This window comes from Lolium perenne, chromosome 2 (genome assembly GCF_019359855.2).
Source record: "Lolium perenne isolate Kyuss_39 chromosome 2, Kyuss_2.0, whole genome shotgun sequence".
Lineage (NCBI taxonomy): Eukaryota > Viridiplantae > Streptophyta > Magnoliopsida > Poales > Poaceae > Lolium > Lolium perenne.
In genome coordinates, this window is record NC_067245.2 from 129,488,692 (window position 1) to 129,509,951 (window position 21,260).

At 43.2% G+C, this 21,260-nt stretch overlaps 1 protein-coding gene across 3 annotated transcripts in view; it reads left to right on the top strand.

Annotated features, from left to right (window-relative positions):
* The window catches only part of LOC127333461 (phospholipase D delta), a 31,512-nt gene that overhangs the window by 9,585 nt on the left and 667 nt on the right, over positions 1 to 21,260 (top strand). Inside the window, exons 3-10 of one of the 3 annotated variants that reach the window (XM_051359839.2) lie at positions 740 to 856; positions 2,673 to 2,867; positions 3,005 to 3,268; positions 3,379 to 3,447; positions 3,603 to 3,750; positions 20,558 to 20,706; positions 20,790 to 20,954; positions 21,039 to 21,236. In XM_051359839.2, the coding sequence (XP_051215799.1) occupies positions 740 to 856; positions 2,673 to 2,867; positions 3,005 to 3,268; positions 3,379 to 3,447; positions 3,603 to 3,750; positions 20,558 to 20,706; positions 20,790 to 20,954; positions 21,039 to 21,236 (1,305 nt within the window). Of the gene's footprint in view, positions 1 to 728; positions 857 to 2,672; positions 2,868 to 3,004; positions 3,269 to 3,378; positions 3,448 to 3,602; positions 3,751 to 20,557; positions 20,707 to 20,789; positions 20,955 to 21,038; positions 21,237 to 21,260 lie in introns of all 3 variants that reach the window. The other 2 variants (XM_071826259.1, XM_071826258.1) reach the window with 2 other exon arrangements.

Here is a 21,260-nt window from a genome sequence, read left to right on the forward strand (position 1 = left end):
ATGAACTGAACGATCTTTTCTAATATGTCGTTACTGGTTTGGGAGTTCTGAAGAATTGGGTGAATGATGCGTAGTTTCTGTTGTGTGTGGGTAATCTCTTGGTAGCCTCCGGCGTAGGGGTTACAAAGGACTCAGCTTTGGCATGCATTGTGCTTGGCAACATGCCATGAAATGTTCCCTTTCCTTTTCTTCCCGTGTTTATCGAATTTGTGCCAGAATCTTAGTTAACTTTTTTTTTGTCTCTCCTTGTTTTTTTTCCTTATGTTTCCATTGGGTTTCATATCTAGCCTACCCCAATTTGCGTGGCAAAAAGGATTTGATGTTGTTGTTGTTGTTGTTGTTGTCATCGAATTTGTAATAATATGGTTGTATGCATTCTTAGTTTGTGCAGAGGCTGGTGGTAATGAAAGCTTTCAATTTCTAAAACTGATAATTAATAACTTAGAAGATAGAATTTTTTTATACGCAACTATCTTCCCTCTTGTTTGATGTATCTGGTGTAAGTATAATCACTTGAACTTAGATAAGATTGTTGTCAACATAAATATTTAGGGAGCAAGAACCTGCAAATGCCTGTTGTCATTGTAGCTCTATACTTAAATAAGTTTTTTGACTAGGCAAATATCCAATTCGGGAACAAATCCATATGTCCAGATTGTTATGTCATTCTGAATACATGAACTTGTTGTTTTCTTCAGAAAAAGAATAGTCTGATAGAAATGGTGTAGGCTGCATGCAGGATGGACTCATGCATACACATGATGAGGAAGCTCGGAAGTTTTTCAGGCATTCAGGTGTCCATTGTGTGTTGGCTCCTCGGTATGCTAGCAACAAAATGAGCATTTTCAAGCAGCAGGTGTGGATGTTGCGTCTCCCTTCCCTTTTCACATAAATAAACTGTATCTGGAATCTGCATTTTTGCATATGAAGCTGTCACTTTAATTTACTGTCATGTGCGTTGACATATTAGATAGTCAAATAAATAAAACATCTTATTTGAGGTTGATGTAAGTTTCTATATTTTTTTGCAAACAAAGGAAATTGTATTGATTAAATCATGGGAGTACAATCTGGCAGCAGAGGTCCAGGACTTCATCGGGTCTTGAACGAGGCCAACACATAGTTCTAGTCGATGAACTGCCAAAGTTTCTCTATATAAGGGGACAGACATCGCATGTATCAATATATCAAGCTAATCAACTAGAACATCTCCTTCCTTGTTCATTGCCCTAACCTCTGTGCTACCACATTCCCTTACTTGTGATGTTCAGCTATTCCGATGGTGGTAGTTATTCCGTTATGGCTTAACCACCCATGGATGCATACATTTACTATGTGGGATATTTATTTTCTTCTTATATATTTATCTTGCAAGTCCTAAACATCTTGCATGTTATCCTATTGAGAAAGTTGCAGAACATCCCTACTTACCAAGAATATGCATTGCCATGCATCACAAGTGTAATGAATTCTTTTTTTTTTGCTCGATTCGGAGAGGCCTATATTAGACTCATTGCATGTAAAATTATTTTCATATTATGTTCATAATTCAAAAAATGAGAGTTGAACCTTGAAATATGTTGTCACTTTGAAAAATACTCAAATAGATGTTTCAGAATATTCTGTACAAAACATAGGGTAGAGTGATCACAGTAAAATCTATCTCCAAACTATCTCCACAAGGCCAGATTATCTATGCACGGTGGACTTGATTTGATGTGACCATATGAACAGGCTGCATAGGTACCACTGGTATGTCTTCATAACTTAATTTGACAAAATGAACATTCATAATGTAGTTGGTTCGGACACAGAAAATGTGTGGGCGCATTTGGGTGTGTGCTCATTCCCAACTTTTGAAAATTTCGAAGAATAATCATATGCTTACATTGTTGGATGAACTGGGAATTTTAAAATTATGTGTTTCATGTCTGGTCAGTTTGTTGCTCTATGGCGCATCTGTTTAAAAGGACGTACCCAGTGCTGAGAGCTCCCGCACTGTGCGGGGTCTGGGGAAGGTGTTAGTGGCAAGCCTTACCCTCACGAAGTGCAATGTGAGGAGACCGCGACTCGTCTATGGCACATCTGTTTATTTGCTAAAAAAATAAAAATATATATAACAATGTAGTCAGTTTACTTGCTCGGAAATGGTAACAGAATGTGGAAATGAAAAAAAAATTAACCAAGGGGAAGCGAGTTGATAGAGAGAAGTTTGGATTGAGATAGTGGTAGATTCAGACTAACAAGAGAAAAGGCGTACTGTGGGAGAAAATAATAAGGTTGGGCAAATAGTTGATGAGAGCAGAGAGATGAAACATCTGAGATAAGGATTGAAGGAACATATCTGCCTAACAAAGAGGAATGGTAGGATATACCTGAATACACAAGCCTAAATCAGTTCTGGGTCCACTCTCAATGGTTGAGCAAAGTGTCTTCAACTCTCTTGATCTCACATAGGCCCCATCATTTATAGGTTCACATATCATCCAACAATTCATATAAAAAATCTTCAAAATATCTCTGAACTTCGGTGTATGCTTTTTTGCTTTGTTCTCGAAGCACCTAGGTCCATGTGCACAGTTTGCGCTTGTTCAGAGTTATAATTCATGATACAACTTATCTACAACGAACCTTATGTATTCTGGGTTTCTAAAGCAAATTCTGTTCTCCAGGTTGTAGGAACTTTATTTACGCACCATCAGAAATGTGTCATTGTAGACACTCAAGCCACAGGAAACAATCGAAAAATAACAGCTTTTATTGGTGGTCTTGACTTGTGTGACGGCAGATATGATACACCAGAACACAGGATTTTCAAGGACCTTAACACTGTCTTCAAGGATGATTTCCATAACCCCACATTCCCTGTAATTTCTCTAACATCTGACTCATGTTTGTTCCCTCACTATGTTTCCAATTCTTCTAAGCATAAACCCTAGCCACAGCTAAGAAAACATCCTTTTGACATGCCTAATATAAAACATCCTTCTTTCCACATTTGCAGGTTAGTAAGTCTGATGGACCGAGACAGCCATGGCATGATTTACATTGCAAAATCGAGGGTCCAGCTGCATATGACATACTTACAAACTTCGAACAGCGATGGAGAAAATCTGCAAAATGGAAAGTCAGTGTCAGAAGAGCTGTAAGTTGGCATCATGATACCTTGGTCAAAATAAACCGGATGTCATGGATTGTTTCGCCCTCCGCAGATGAGTTAAATGCGCATGTTTGTGATGAAAAGGACCCAGAAAACTGGCATGTACAGGTATTATTCGTTATGCATACGTAAAAGTCATAGATGAATTACCTTTGTGCAATTACTCCTTTCTATTAGTCTATTAGATAAATCTCTACAACTTCATTTATTTTGGCTAGATTTTCCGATCCATTGATTCAGGATCAGTGAAGGGATTTCCTAAACTTGTTCAAGAAGCCGAGTCACAGGTAGTGCCTATTTTACCGGCCAGAATAGCTATGTAATATGATATGTTCATTTTCTTAAAAAAAAAGCTTGGATTTTCAACTTATCTAAACTTCAAGCTTTTTGTCAGAAGGTGTGTCTTAGCACTTGGGTTGCTCATTTATCCTTTGTTATGCAGAACCTTGTCTGTGCAAAGAATCTGCAGATAGACAAGAGCATACACAATGCATATGTAAAAGCCATCAGATCTGCACAGCACTTTATTTACATTGAAAACCAGTATTTTATTGGATCTTCATACTACTGGTCTTCACATAGAAGCGCAGGTAATGAAGTTGTTTCAGTTATGTTAATCTCATTCAAATGTTAAATAATTGAGTCACCATTCTTTCTGCATTGTTACATGATTTGGGTTGTGGAATCTTTCAGGCTTCACATGTTGCAGTACTAGAAGCATTGTTTAGTTCTATGATGAGGCTTGAGCCTCTAGTTGTTGTCCCAAATCACGAATTGACCCAAGATTAGTGGATGAGGGGATGGGAAAAGAGGGGAAATAAAACTCCAAAAGCAAAACACACTCACACAACCCAGATACAAGCCAAATTGAACTCCCTTAGCTGGTTAGACTAAACCAATAGAATCATCCCATGAAAAGACACAAAGGTAGAATTCATTGGGTGAGAGATTGGTGTAGGAATCAAACCCTAGAACATGAATGAAAGAGTGGATGCACTAGAATCATTCATGCGGAAAGTTGGATCCACAAGAGTAGCCTTGATTACATAGGATTTAGGGATCCCAGAGGTATATGAGACAAAGCTCAAGAGTAATCACAAATCTTAGTCTAGCCCTAGGAAATGGGGATACATGAGCAAATATAGCCCAGATTCAGTCAAGGGTAGTTTGGTAAAAGTGCTACTTAAGTTACAGCCACTCAGATGATGATCAACGGTCCAGATCTGAGCTCGAAATGCATGGAGTGGTAGTCTCGGCGGTACTACTGGTGAGAGTACCGGTAAACAACAACTCCTCGCGAAAACATACTCTAGGCTTGGTCGGGCGAGCGGTACCACGGCCGGTGGTACCGGCCATCGCCCGGCGGTAGTACCGGTCGTGGGTGGCCGATAGTACCGGTCTTGCTCAGCGCGCGCGGGCGACGTGGAGGTTTGGTGGAGTCTGGCCGGTAGTACCGGTCCTCGGTGGCTCCTGGCTTGCTGCCGGCCACCCTCTTCTCTTCATCTCCTCTCTTCTTGTCTTCTTCTCTTCTCTTCTTCTTCCTTGAGAATGGTGAGTTCCTCCTTTGCTGAATCTTTTCGAAGCTTGTACCTAACCACACATATAGCACATCGGCACGAGGTAGTATACCATTCAAGTTTGTGTCGAGGTCGAGTGTAGAGAGGATTGAGTTCACCTTGTCGTGTATAGCTTTCACTCGGGCTCGTGTCATCGGTCCACTTGGCATTGGTGTAGTGTCGTCCTTGGTGGGGCTACATCATCTCCACCCCCCTTGGGAAAGAGTGTCCTCGACTCTAGTTCCTCCTCATCTCCATGATAAGGTGAGAGATCCGATATGTTGAAGGTGTTCCTCACCAAATACTTTGACGTTGGTATGTCGATGACGTAGGCGTTGTTGTTGATGCGCTTGAGCACCTTGAAGGGATCATCTCCTCGTGGCTTGAGCTTGGAGTTGTGTTCATGTGAGAACCTTTCCTTCTGGAGGTGTATCCAAATGAGGTCATCTTCTTCGAATTCCTATCTTGTTGGTGTTGAGTCTTGTCGCTTTGCAAAGTACATGTTCTTGTATTGTTGCACTTGTATCTTCATGGAGTTTCTTCATGTTCAGGGCACGCTTGTCGAAGTCCATGTTGGTTCTCTCATGAAGTGGTAGAGGATGTCGAGTGTCGTTGATGGTTCGAAGCCATAGACGATAATGAATGGACTCCTTAATGCTGTTGAATGCTTTGCTCGGTTGTATGCAAACTCCGCATGAGGGAGACATTCTTCCCAAGTCTTCAAGTTCTTCTTCACGAGCGCTCAGAGTAGAGTGGAGGGGTTACGGTTGACAACTTCCGTTTGTCCATCCGTTTGTGGGTGTGAGGATTAAGAAAACAAGAGCTTGATTCCGAACTTGGCCATGAGAGACTTGCAAAGATAGCTCATGAACTTGACGTCTCTATCCGAGACGATGCTTGCGGGTATCCCATGTAGAGGAACAACTTCCCTAAAAAACAAAGTAGCAACATGTGAAGCATCGTCGATCTTATTGCATGGTATAAAGTGAGTCATCTTAGAGAAACGATCAACGACAACAAAAATGGAGTCATGACCATATCTAGTGCGTGGTAAGCCTAGTACGAAATCCATGCTAATATCGGACCAAGGAGCATATGGAATTGGTAAAGGGGTGTAAAGGCCATAGGAGTTTGTGGTAGACTTAGCTTGTAGGCACGTGGTGCAACGGTTGCAAGTCGTTCCACGTCTCGCTTCGTCTTGGGCCAATAGTAATGGGTGGAGAGCATGGAAAGAGTCTTGTGACGCCCGAAGTGTTCCATGAGTCCACCACCATGTGACTCTTGCAAAAACAACTTTCGAAGAGAAGACTCGGGTATGCAAATTTTATTAGCTTTGGACAAGAAACCATCATGCAAATATAAATCATCAAATCATTTTTCAATGTAACACTTGGCAACAATGGGGCCAAAGAATGTGTCGGTGGGGTGAAGTTCCTTTATCTCATCAAGTCCAACACATGAAAATCCAAATGAGTAAGCAAAAGGTTATTCTTGGGGAAAGAGCATTCGCCACTACATTGTTTTTTTCCTTTTTGTATTTGATTACATAAGAGAAAGACTCAATGAATTCAATCCATTTAGCATGCCTTTTGTTCAAATTGGCTTGGCTTTTCAAATATTTCAAAGATTAATGGTCGGAGTGAATAACAAATTCTTTTGGCCAAAGATAATGTTGCCAAACTTCAAGAACACGAACTAGTGCATAAAGCTCCTTGTCATATATAGGGTACTTTAGACGAGCACCGTCTAACTTTTCGCTATGATATGAAACGAGTTTGCCATCTTGCATAAGCACTCCACCAATTCCAAGTCCACTTGCATCACATTCAATCTCAAATGTTTTTGCAAAATTTGGTAGAACAATGATTGGTGCCTCGGTAAGTCTCTTTTTCAATTCATCAAAAGCGTGTTGTTGAGCCTTGCTCCAAACAAACGGAACATTATACTTAGTTAGTTCATTCAAGGGGCAAGAAGTGGTGCTAAAGTCTTTCACAAAGCGACGATAGAAATCGGCAAGGCCATGGAAACTTCAAACTTGGCCAATGGTGGTTGGCGTAGGCCAATTATGAATATCCTCAACTTTCGAAGAATCCACTTCAATGTCATTGGAGGAAACAACAAATCCAAGGAAGATCAACTTGTTTTGTGTAAAAATGCTTTTAGGAAGATTGGCATAGAGTTTCTCATTGCGTAAGATGCATAAGACTGCTCTCACATGTTGAACATGGTCCTCAAGATTTTTGCTATAAATGAGGATATTATCAAAATACACAACACCACTCTTGCAAAATGAGGTCTCAAGATATGGTTCATAAGACGCATAAAGGTTGAAGGAGCATTGGAAAGACCGAAGGGCATGACAAGCCATTCATAGAGACCAAGCTTGGTCTTGAATGCCGTCTTTCATTCGTCACCAATGGCCATTGATGTCTACGCACGCTTCTATTCTTGTAGACAGTGTTGGGCCTCCAAGTGCAGAGGTTTGTAGAACAGCAACAAGTTTTCTTTAAGTGGAGGGTGATCGAACTAAGAGAGGTGGACGTCAAAGATATCCCTCTCAAGCAACCCTGCAATTAAGATACAAGAAGTCTCTTGTGTCCCCAACACACTCAATACACTTGTCAGGTATATAGGTGCACTAGTTCGGCGAAAAGATAGTGAAATACAAATAATATGGATGATCGTAAGTAGTAATTGCAATCTGAAATAAAAATGGCAGCAAGCAAATATGTAGCAGAACTGGTTGTAAACGGTGTTTCGATGCTTGGAAACAAGGTCTAGGGATCATACTTTCACTGGTGGACACTCTCAACAATGATACCATAATTGAATACATAGATATTATTACTTCACTATGCTACTCTGAACCACTCTCCAAACACAAATTCACTGCGTAGGTCTGCATAAGCATTCTTTAAAGTTCGCATTCCCAATATATGGACGCCCCACGCTGTCACTTTGAGCATACAAAGATGGTACTAACTAGTCACCACAATTCATAAGTATTTCTATAAATTAAGCTTAAGAAGCAAACACGGTGTGCACACTGTCACCTTCACATCATTGGACAAGGTGTTCCTGGAGATCACATAATAAAACCACTTGAGTAGCACAATAGTTGAAGAATGACATCTACTTATTCAACTAGATTACAATGCTCATGATCATATAAAGATCATACATGGAGAGGTAGATAGACCACATAGCTACCGGTAAAGCCCTCAGCCTCGGGGGAGAACTACTCACTCCCCATCATGGGAGTCAGCAATGGCGATGAAGATGGCGGTGGAGTCGATGGAGATGGCTCCGGGGGCAATTCCCCATCCCGGCAGGGTGCCGGAACAGAGACTTCTATCCCCTGGATCTTGTCTTCGGCGACGGCGGAGCTACAGAATCTTTCGTGGACGAAGGCTGATTGATTTAGGGTTCACACGGTCGGAAGGCTTCTTATAGGCGGAAGGGAGAGGTCGGTGGAGGCCAGGTGGCCCCACACCACCCCTAGGCGCGGACAGAGGCTAGGCCGCGCCTAGGGTAGGTCTGGCCACCCCTGTTGCCTTTCTCCATCTCCCCTGTGGACTTTGTCTTCGTTATGGAAAAATATTGACTTCGGTTTTTATTTCTTCCAATTCTGAGAATATTTCATGTACAACTTTTCTGAAATACAAAACAACAGAAAACAGGGAACTGGCGCTGTGGCATCTTGTTAATATGTTAGTGCCGAAAAATGTATAAATATGCAACAAAGTGTGAGCAAAATATATAGGAATTGGTGCAAAACAAACATGGAGCATAAAAAATTATAGATACGTTTGCGACGTATCAGCATCCCCAAACTTAACTCCTGCTCGCCCTCGAGTAGGTAAGTGATAACAAAATAATTTTTGAGGTGACATGAAGCTAACACAATCTTGATCAAGTTATTGTAAGCATTGTGAGAAAGTACTCTAAACATAAACATGATAGATATAATTCTAACAATAGAACTTAGAAATTATGTTACAACATGAGAAGTAACTCAAACAAAGGATCATGAATAATTGTGCATTGAAAGCAACTGTTTGTTTATGAGCATAGAGAAAACATAACAAAGTGGTACTCAACATGTCCTTTATGAAGTAGCAAAACAGAAATGCTAGGACACCTTCAAGTTCAAAGGGTGACTAGATACAAGTAATTTAAGAACAAACAATAGCATAATCATGAATCAATCAATAATAATTTTGGAACTATGCACATTGCACTAAGAATAACAACTATGCTCTCTTAATTGGTGCATAAGGAAGAAGGTGAAGACTCAACATAAAAGTAAAAGAAAGACTCTTTGCAGAGTAGGCAAGATTAACAAGTTAAACCTTTCAAAAAATAAGATACTTATTAGCTTTGAGCTCTCATTGCCCCTATCATAAGCATCTTGAATGGTTAAAGTTAATGTGATGGCAAATATGAGCTATATGCTTGATAAATCACAAGTTGAAAATCTTGTGCCCCTTGAATATGAGTACCTAAACCTCATGCTACTCGACTTAGGTCCCAAATTAGTTCTTGTCATTGTAAGTATACATGTACATCGAGAACCGCCAACGGGGTACCTCTTGCGCCATGATATGGAAGTACTTTTGTAGGAGCAATCCCATGCCAAAATGAAAAACAGACAATGAGCATCTCAGCAATCTTTTTATTTACTATGGATATAGCTTTTTTTATTGAAAATGCTTCATAGAATGCTCACTATGGTTCGCTGTAAATTACCACCATGAATGATGCAATGGCTTAGATTGGCGGCCCAGGCGTTTCTCTAACACATATACAAACCCCATGGACGTACATGTTTCCATTTTGTTTCGTACCGCTAGGCATCCATAAACAAAAGAACATGACGTCAACTAAATATGAATAAGTACAATGTTGAAAGTGTTTCCCATGAAAGCATGGTTGTGCTAACTACCAACTCGCAATTTGCAAACATATAAATGTCATAAGATAGTCACAATGATCAAGTTTATTAAGTGCAAGAAAGTATATGTGCCATCAAGTTCGTGAGAGCTTTACTAACTTATTTTCTCATGAAAAAATTTAAGTTGAAAGATAAATAAAAACATGATTGATATACTTGAAATAGCAATAATGCTAGTAGGTAGATGTCGTTGCCTAATCGACGGTGCCTCGGAGGAGGGATCCTCACGAGGGGGAGAAGAAGTTGGGGTCATAGGACGGAGTGCACACGGGACGGTGGTACGCGATTTACCCAGCTTCGGAACACCTGCACGATGACAGGGCCTACTGCTGCTTGTCTGGAATTATCTGGGCGCTTTCGCGATGTTACAATGAGTTGTGGTTGTCTCGCTTCTAGCTCGAGATCTCCCCTCAGGGCTCCCGGGATCCGGCTTATATAGGCGTCCGGATCTAGGGTTTCTACGGAGAGTCCTACCCGGAATACAAGTTGCCTAACTACGGAATATTACATTGCCGTGTACGTCAAGGATCCACCTATTCCTAACTTGTCGTCATGGATCCGGCTTCCTTCATGGGCCTGCACGGATCTGACTCCTGGCATAGACCTCTTCGGATCCGGGTACCTCTGTAGGTCGGTTCGGATCCGGGTACCTCCGTAGGGCGGTTCTGATCCGGGTACCTTCGTAGGGCGGTTCGGATCCGGCTACCTTCGTAGGGCGGTTCGGATCCGGCTACCTTCGTAGGGTGGTTCGGATCCTGCTACCTCATAGGTCGGTTGGGATCCGAACCCTTGTTCCTGGGTTGGACATCTTCCATCTTGATCGACAACAACTGGGCCGCTCGGTGGGCCATATGCCATCACCACCATCCGTGGGCCACCCGGGCTTGCCGGAATCGGACCATGTCGATGGTATACCTATGAAGTATATCCACAACAGTAGATATGGTGAACATATTTGGCAAACTTTGGTTTTTGGGAGTTGGATGCACGAGTAGAGATCACACACAGTATAGACGAAGGCTAGCAAAAGACTGGGAGCGGTCAACTAAGAGAGCAATATGCATAGCGACAAACCATTATTACTCAAAGCAGAAAGTGATATTACAAGTCAAAAACTAAATGATCATAGAGGCTTTAGTTGACTGGTTTGTAGTCATAACATGATATAAGCATGTGCCAAGTCAACCCAATAAAGCATCAAAGGAGAATACCATAATATTATGCTTTGTATGATGGAAACAACACATGATTCTTTCAATAGCACATTATGCACTCTCAGCTATTTGAGACAAGTCATGCTACAACAATAAATACTAAGCATATAATAAGAATAACATCCAACATGACATTGCCAAAGTCTATGCCACAGTCTAGACAAGCTTCCTTTTGCATCACTATAAACATGAAACATTTTACTCGTCTCCAACACCAATCAACTTATTTGAAATAACTCTCAGTGATGAAAATCAATATGGACCAGAGAGATAATCATACATAAATAAAGAAAACTAACGAGCTCTGAACATAATTCGAGTGAAAGAACAAGAGCTAAACGCAGTAGTAGAAAACTAGAACACTCGCAGAACAATACGAGCGAAAACTAGAGCGTTCTATGCAATTAAAATAGAGCGTGTCTCTCTCCAAAATAAATATGCCGGGATCCAACCGTATGATACAGCAAACAAAACTAAACTAAACTAAAAACAAAAATAAAGACGCTTCACGAACAACACATAGTGCATGAAGCAATAAAAATATAGCGCATGGAGAGATGACCTGTTGCTTTGTTGATGAAGAGGGGCATCCCCAAGCTTTAACGCTTGTACCTCTTGGATATTTCTTGGGGTGACATGGTCATCCCTAAGCTTGAGCTTTTGTCCATTCTTCATCTCATTACATCAATCTTCTCTCCCTACACTTGAAAACTTCCTTTATACAAAACTTCACACAATTCTTTATTAGCAGAATTAGTACAATCAAAATAAACGAATCCTATTGGGTTCATTTCTAACATATATCAAACATCTATTAAAGCACTAGCTACTGTAGCAACCTCTTCAAAAATCCTTTGCTCAAAAGAACTAAAAAAGGAAGAGATTAAGAGGCAAACGCAAATAGTGGCAGAAATCTGTCAAAACAGAACAGCAGGGTAAATATCGATTTTTTCGAAAATCTTCTGTTGCTCAGCTCGAAAAGTGTACAACTGACGAAAGTTAGATAATAACCTGGGGCATATTCACCAAAATTGGCAGCTTAAAATTCCGCTCTGGCTGTTCATACGAATTTTTATGGTGACAGCATGGAATCTGTTTTCAGGACAACAACTTCCCCAAATCATACTTTCTTCCAATTAGAGGCTATTCTTGGCACAAAAACGAAAAAAATGATAAGGAGAGGTTATTACAGAGGTAAAAACTTCCAAGACTCAACAAAAGAAAAATTATAGAAATTAAAAATGGGTTATCTCCCAAGAGTGTTTTTTTAATTCCTTTTAGCTAGGCTTGTAGTTTGAGAAGATGCTCACATAAGAATAGAAAATGAAGCAAAAGGAGCATCAAGGAGCAAATATGAAACACATTTAAATCTAACTCACTTCCTCATATGAATCTTGTACATAAATAAATTCACAAAGAACAAAGTGACAAGCATAAGAAGATAAAACAAGAGTAACTTCAAAACTTTCAGCATATAGAGAGGTGTTCTAGTACCATTAAAACTTCTACAACCATATTTTCCTCTCTCATAATAACTTTCAGTAGCATCATAAATAAACTCAACAATATAACTATCACATAAAACATTCTTATCATGAGCCACATGCATAAAATAATTATTACTCCCCACATAAGCATAATCATTCCTGTTAATTGTAGTGGGAGCAAATTCAACAAAATAGCTATCATTATTATTCTCATCACCATAATTATCAAAGGAGCCGTATTGTAATCATAATTAATTTTCTCCTCAATAGTAGGTGGACTGAAAATAACATAATCATCATATATTGGAGGCATAGTATCATCATAGCAAATTTCCTCCTCTAAAGCTGGGGAACTAAAAAGATCATTTTCATAAAAACTAGCTTCCCCAAGCTTAGACTTTCCATAGCATTAGCAATAATGGTGTTCAAAGAATTCATACTAATAACATTGCTACTAGCATGCAAGTAAAGTTCTATAGGTTTTTTAATTTTCTCTTTGAACACCTCATGTCCTAATTCAAGATAAATACTATAAAGCTCTCTATTTTTTGTTGTTGTTTTCCATTAAGCCTAACTAGTGAAAATAAAAACCAGAAACAAAAAGATGTAATTGCAGAATCTAAAGGAAATAACTTTGAGCACTCACCAGCAACTAAAAGACTTAGTAGTCAGAGGATGCGAGTATCTTTTACCTTACCTCCCCGGCAATAACGCTTGAAAAGAGCTTGATGTCTACGCACGCTTCCATTCTTGTAGATAGTGTTGGGCCTCCAAGTGCAGAGGTTTGTAGAACAGCAACAATTTTTCCCTTAAGTCGACCACCCAAGGTTTATCGAACTCAGGGAGGTAGAGGTCAAATATATCACTCTCAAGCAACCCTACAATTACGATACAAGAAGTCTCTTGTGTCCCCGACACACCCAATACACTTTTCAGGTGCATAGGTGCACTAGTTCGGCGAAGAGATAGTGAAATACAAGTAATATGGATGATTGTAAGTAGTAATTGCAATCTGAAATAAGAATATCAGCAAGCAAGCATGTAGCAGAATTGGTTGTAAACGGTGTTTCGATGCTTGGAAACAAGGCCTAGGGATCATACTTTCACTGGTGGACACTCTCAACAATGATACCATAATTGAATACATAGATATTATCACTTCACTATGCTACTCTGAACCACTCTCCGGTTTGATAATAAACACAAATTCACTGCGTAAGTCTGCATAAGCATTCCTTAAAGTTCGCGTTCCCAATCTATGGATGCCTCACGCTGTCACTTTGAGCTAACTAGTCACCACAATTCATAAGTATTTCTATAAATTAAGCTTAAGAAGCAAACACGGTGTGCACACTGTCACCTTCACACCGTTTGACAAGGTATCCCCGGAGATCACATAATAAAACCACTTAAGTAGCACAATAGTTGAAGAATAACATCTACTTATTCAACTAGATTACAATGCTCATGATCACATAAAGATCATACATGGAGAGATAAATAGACCACATAGCTACCGGTAAAGCCCTCGGCCTCGGGGGAGAACTACTCACTCCCCATCATCGGAGTCAGCAATGGCGATAAAGATGGCGGTGGAGTCGATGGAGATGGCTCCGCGAGCAATTCCCCGTCCCGGCAGGGTGCCAGAACACTTCTGTCCCCCGGATCTTGTCTTCGGCGGCGGCGGAGCTACAAAACTTTTCGTGGACGGAGGCTGATCAATTTAGGGTTCACGCGTCGGGAGGCTTCTTATAGGCGGAAGGGAGAGGTCGGTGGAGGCCAGGTGGCCCCACACCACCCCTAGGCGCGGGCAGAGGCCACGCCATCTCACTTTTGGTGTGGGGCCACCTGGCCAGGTGCCTTGCATATGAGCACATAGTGCAATATGGTGGATGGGTTGTCTTGCACTTCTCTCAACTCACTTTTGGTCCGATGAGAACACTCTTCATCTCACTCATATTTGGCTTCTCGCGCTCACTCTCCTTTAGGTGGATCACTCGCTCACCTCTCAAGTCACCATGATACTTTTGTTGTTGTGCCCTCGCTAAAGCCTTCACATTATCCGCGATTATTTGGCTAGGAGTCATTTATTTGAGAACCTGCAGCAGAATCTGCGTGTCATTGTATTAAGCTTCAGAGAACGCCAAAGAATGGCTACAACACACCACACACGCCAAGCGGCTTACAACACACTCCAAAAAAGACAACAAGCATACATTGTCCACCCTCGAGCCAGAGCTAGAAATGGCGAGGAGACAACACCCTGAGCCTCAGGACCACGTCACGACCAAAGAAAACGCCACCCAAGCATGACCAAGAACTCCGAAGCTGCCCGGGCCAACGTACATGTACTGCCTAGAGAGAGCGGCGGGAGGATGGCAGGGACCAGGCAAGCTTCGAAAGGAGTCGACGAGGGGGAGTGTTGGCAACAGCGTACATAGAGCTCCGGAGCCCCACATCTAGAGTAGAGGCCAACACAAGCAATGCATCACCACCTAGCCTCGCCGAAAAGACCGGCAAGACCACCATCTTCACATGCCACATTGGGACACCCCTCGAAGCCTAGACAGCGCCTCCAAGAAGGGAACGACGTATCATGCTGCCGCTGCATAGTCCGGCAAAACAGACTAAGGGTTTCCCCCGGCCGAGGTGATGGAACGATCAGCCATCGACCACACCTCCCAGAAGGGAGTGGCACCTGCAGGCGTCACCTTAGTCAGCACCGGAATACTCCAGGCAAGGTTTTAACCCTGGCCAAAGACCGTTCCGCCGATAAATTGGAGAAGAGCAGGAAACATGTAGCTTGCTTGGACCACCACCGGGGAAAACAGCTTGTCGCCGGCGAGGAGAACATTGAGAACCACCGTAGTAGCCAAACTCGCCAGAATCGAGACCAAGATGGCCAGAATCTGGGCGGAGTAGGGCCCACCGCCGGAGCAACAACCCTGTCCACCACCGGCACGAGAGGGCGACCAACACGGAAGCCTGCAGTGCCCACGTCCGAGCGGCGACCAAGATGCAGAAGCGCGAGGCGACCCGAAGCGTCGGCCCGGAACGAGCCCGCTCCGGCCCAGATCGAGCCCGCACGGGCCAGCTGCCGCCACACAGCATGGGGTCCTGAAGCTCGTCCCACAGCCACCAGCCCTCACACAGACGCCTCGCCAGCTCGCTAGCCACCGCCGGCTCGCCAGCTCATCGACCGCTGCCGTCGCGCACATGCCGCCTAACGTCGCCCTTCCGCTCACAAACGCGCTGCTAGGGTTGTGCCCCGATGCCCTCCGCCTTTGACGGCCGAGCGCCGCCACCACCGCCGGCGTCGTCGGCGGCGGCGGTCGAGGGGGAGGGTGCGAAAAAGGTAGTTAGGCTAGGGTTTAGGGAGCTTCCGGGGTCGCCCGAGCGAGGCGACCCGGGTGGTCAGGTTCGGCTAGGAGTCATTGGGCGAAGCTCAAACTTCTTGTCTTTGACCTTGAAGGTGTAGGCATTTGAGTGACCATCATATGTAGCCTTTTTATCATAGTGCCATGGCCGGCCAAGCAACATGTGGCAAACCGTCATTGGAACCACATCACACTCGACGGTGTCTTTATAAGGACCGATCTTGAAGGTGATGGTGACGGTGTGTTAGATCTTGAGATTGCCCTTGTCATTCAACCATTGGACATGGTATGGATGTGGATGCTTGTGGAGAGAGAGGTTGACCTTCTCACACAACTCGGTGCTTGCTAAGTTGTGGCAACTTCCTCCATCAATGATGACTTTGATGGACTTTCCTCCAATGCCGGCACGGGTTTGGAAGATGTTGCACCTTTGGTCTTCTATAGCTTGTTGTTGAGTAGTCAACACCCTTGTAATCACAAGTGAAGGACTTGGATAATGCACACAAAGGAGGGGGTCTTCTCCACTTTCTTCATCATATTCTTCTTCATTAGCTACGGCGGCTTGGACGAGAGCTTCATATTTTCCTTCACTTAAGGTCTCTATGTCACCATTCTCCAATGTGATCATGACCTTGGTATTCTTGCACTCAAAGGACTTGTTGCCTTGTGTTACACACTTGAAGCATGTGACATTGCTAAGTCTCGTTGATGCTTTTGAAGAGGTGGTTGAAGGTACCGGTTGCTTCATGCGACTTTGTATTGTCGGTTGCTTGGATGGCGTAGAGGAAGATGATGCTTCACACTTGTTATAGGAGTGCTTGGAGTGAGCTTTGAGGAAAACTAGGACTTGGTCATATTGTACTTGATGTCCTCATTCACTTGTCGCTCGCCCTTGGAAAGTTGGTGAACCAACTCAACAATGGTTCAATATGGTTGGAACTCGACAATCCTCTTGATTGGGTAGTTGAGACCATTGAAGTATCTTGCGATTGTTTGGTTCTCGGATTCTTGGATGTTGGCTCCCATCATGGTCAACTCCATGTCCTTGTAGAATTCCTCAACGGTCTTGGTGCCTTGCTTCAATTTTTGTAGCTTGTTGAAGAGGTCGGTCTTATGTAGTGAGAAGGCACAAAGCGGGCATGCATCTCTTCCTTCATCTCTTCCCAAGTATCAATTGGGGGTTCACACTTTTCTTCCCTTAGAGTGACCAGTTGCTCCCACCAAGTGTTTGCATAATCTTCAGATTTAAGTGATGCCATGGCCACCTTCTTCGCACTGGAGTAGTTGTGGATGCGGAAGATCTTGTCAACCTTGAGCGCCCATGAGAGGTAGGCTTCGGCGTTATCTTCACCTTTGAACTTGGGTATATTGAACTTGAGCTTGCCATACATGTTTTCTTCATCCTCTAAGTTCCTCCGGCAAGGTCGCATGGCTTCTTCTCTCGCAACTTGTTGTGGGCGAGGAGGTCTTCCGCGGTTGGTGTTGCACTTGAACGTTTGCTTCACTTGGTGCGCGCTGATGGTGTTGGTGGCGATCTTGATGAGGTTGTTGAGGTTCTTGATGATGTCCATGATTGCTTTCCTCATCTTGACCATTTGCCAGATCTCCTCTTCCACGTTGGTTGTGTGGTGGATGATTCCGAAGATCACGCCTAGGTTGTTTTTGGTGATCTTGATCATCAACATCAACATGTGGTTCGCGATGAGGCACCGGGTCCATGTAGAGGATGACGTTGTCTTGTGGTTGGTCCTCACGCCCATAGTGGGCATGGCGATCATGTTGATGGCGGTCATGGATTTGTGCTTCTTCTTGTTGAGGACGCTCATATATTCGAACATGTCAATGAGGTTCTCCTCGCCTTGAGTTGGAGCGTGATGACTCGTGACGGTCATGTGAGTAGTAGTCTTGTGAAGAGCTTGATGATGAGGTAGAGCAGTTTCGGCGGCAGTGACCCAAGTTGTTGATGGCGTGCTCGAGGCTCTCCATGCGCCGCTCCATGTTCGCATCGTTGACTGGCATTTGGCGATCCAACTTGTCCGTGGCCCCGTGAAGATGGGCCATATCTTGGTTGACGGTGGTGAAGTTTTGGGCGACTTCTTCATATTGCTCATCGATGCGAGTCTCGAACAATACGAGGCGCTCGTTGAACTCTTGGCGATGTGCCCATAGATTGTGCTGGGTAGCCAACCGCTCGTTGTCGTGGAGGATTGCATCCTCCCTTGCTTTTTCTCCGTTCCTAGGCATGTTGTCAACACAAAAGCTTGGTTGTGGATGTTAGAGTTAGTAACTACCTCCAACCTCACCTTAGAACAACCGAATTGGATAAACTAACAAAACCAAGAGAGAATTCAATTTGTATCGGGTTACACACACAAAAATACACGCAAAAGCTAGCAAATATGGAGGACATGTAAGGATGGTGGAAAGCCAAAAGATGAAATTCGAAATCAAGTTTGTTGTTAAAAGTGGGTGAAATCCAAAAGTCAATGTCCAAGTGTCGATCACCAAAAACACGGAAAGATGTGGAACACACACACGAGATGAACGGGGTTAGTGCGACCAAAGAAAGAGCGGGAAAACAAGATGGCCTACAAAGACCGGCTCGATGTCACACTAATGCAATGAGAAGCAAAGCTTTGGTTGCATTAAAATGAGAGACATCAAGATTCACATGTGGCCTCTCTTCCCATCTCTCTTTTCCGCTTAAAAGCTTTTGACTCTTTTGTACTTGGTGGCACTTGCAGTCTTTTGCTCCTTTTTTGTTTTTCCGGCTTTTTCTCGCACTATGTTAGAGTGAGCTTTGCTTTTTCTATGTTTCCGCACGAGTGCTTGCTTATAATCTTTACTCCACACTACACACACCCTCACAACCGGGGCCACATGCAATGTCTCACAACACTCGAAAAGCAATGCTCGATAGGATAGATCGCAAAAGGAAGAGGGGCTACAAGGAATTGCAAGTTATACCTAGATGGTTAGTAGGCGGTGATGATCGCACAACTTGCGAAGATGGTGGTGGTGTCCAGAGTACGGTTGCAAATCTGGGGTGCCGAGGTCGTCTTCGCCTTTTTGCGTCGTCGCTGCGGGTTAGTTTCACGAACAAGGCACTCAAACCAAACAAACAACCACAAAAGCAAATTTGGCGGAAAGTTGGTGCAGTCAAGAGGAATTCCGGTGATGCCGGTTCTGTGGCCGGATATTTCCGGTGACGGTTCCGATGATGCCGGTTCATTCCGTTGGGAGTTCCGGTTTGCAGGTTCTCTTGCTGGTTTGTTCCGCCGGTTTCACCACTAGATCTGAGTTCGTGATGAACTTGACGAAAGTTAAAACGTCGGATTCAAAGGGAAATGACCAAATTGAAGAAGGGGAGGGTTAGGGATGGGTAAATGAACACCAAAGACAAGTTTCAATTGGATCAAAACCACCAAAAACTGAACGAAATCTCAGATCCATCCAAGGCAAATTTAGGCTTATTTTTTGGGATTTTTTTTTGGAAATTTTCTAGAAACGAAATTGGGGGGTGGGGGTCAAATTCGTGGTTGCTGAAACCATATGATGAGACTTGAGCCTCTAGATGTGGTCCCAATTCACGAATTGACCCAACAATTCGTGGATGAGGGGATGGAAAAAGAGGGAAAACAATACTCCAAAAGCAAAATACACCCACACAACCCAATACAAACCGAATTTGAACTCACTTAGTTGGTTAGACTAAGCCAATAGAGTTATCCCAGGGAGAGACAAAGGTAGAGCATGAGCGAGAGAGTGGAAACACTAGAATCACTCATGAACAAAGTTGAATCCACAGGAGTAGCCTTGATACATAGGATTTGGGGGTCCTAGTAGTAGATGAGACAAAGCTCAAGAATAAACTCAAATCTTCATCTAACCCTAGATCTGGACGACCCAGCAGTATATATAGTACGGAGAGGCAAATAGGTAAAACACAAGGCAAAATCGTAGTTTGAATCACAGGAATCGATGAGTTCCGGTGTTAAAACTGGCACAGCCGGACTGTGCGCTGAAATGGTTCCGGTGAGGGGCTAGTGGAGGTTCCGGTTTACCGGAATGGGCTACTGTAATCCGTTCCGGCTAATCCGGCTTGATTCCGGCAGACCGGTCCGGTTTGCTTCATCTCTTCTTTTCCTCGTTCTTCTCCTCTATTGATGGCTCGGCTTTTTCTTGGGGGTCTTCTGATTACACATAATGTATTTGTATGAGGTAGCAAGCCATTTAAATGGAGATTAGGATCAAGCATGGTAAGAAGCGAATTCACCTCTTGTTGTTGGTGCGTGCTCACGTCATAGGTCCACTTGAGGGACTAGTTGGTCTTGGTGTAGTCTTGACCTTAGGAGGGGCTACATCAAGAAGTAATGTTCATTAAACACACCGTATGCAGCATTCATAAATTAACTGCATGTACGAATGTACCGGATTTCTGACATTGCACAGCCTCGTGGTCATGTATTTCATCTCGTATCCAACCAGAACCAAAAAGGTAATTCAACCATATTAACTACATCCTATATTATGTGCTAATTGTAGAGCAGACTTCAACGCCAGTGATATCAACCTCGCGCGTTTCCATGTTCGAAAAGTCCGTGTCGCAAACTAATAAGCTTATATTAACATGTATGAAAATCGGCAAACGAATAGTTGAACATTTCACAGCTTTTATGATGAAAAAGAAAACTATCTCCTTAGTTTATTTGTTGCGGGTAAGTAGCGTTTCAGTATGCATTATCTGATGATATCTCATTAGGCCAATATGGGAATCCAGCTCATGTTTGAATACTCTTGTGGGAACAGGTGCAGAGAACCTAATACCAATTGAATTGGCCATAAAGATTGCAAGAAAGATCAAGGCAAGGGAGCCGTTTACTGCTTATATTATTATACCAATGTGGCCTGAAGGCAATCCGACAACAGCTGCTATGCAGGAGATCCTCTTTTGGCAGGTTTGTGCCGCTTCGTCATATTTCAGTTTTGTCATGAACTCAATCTCACTGACCTGATATGTTGGTCGTTTTATACCTTCAAGGGGCAAACCATGTCCATGATGTACAAGATTATCGCAGACGCTCTCCGAAAGGAAGGGTTAGATGATGCCCATCCACAGGAATACCTGAACTTCTACTGCCTTGGTAAACGTGAAATCACAAGTGATTCTTCGACGACAAGCCATTCTAATGAGAATTCCCCCATGGTAATTGTCTTCTCCTTGATAAGTCGCTCAAAATATATCTAACCGATGAGCTTAGTATGAAACGGTTGTTTTTTTCCGGTCCAGCGTCTGGCTCAGAAGTTCAGGAGGTTCATGATCTACGTGCACTCGAAAGGGATGATCATCGATGATGAGTTTGTGCTTATTGGCTCAGCCAATATAAACCAGAGGTCCATGGATGGGTTGCGGGACACCGAGATAGCCATGGGCGCCTATCAGCCTCACTACAGCTGGGCAGGAAGCAGAGGCCCTCCACGAGGACAGGCAGGCCTCACCTATGAAACTCTG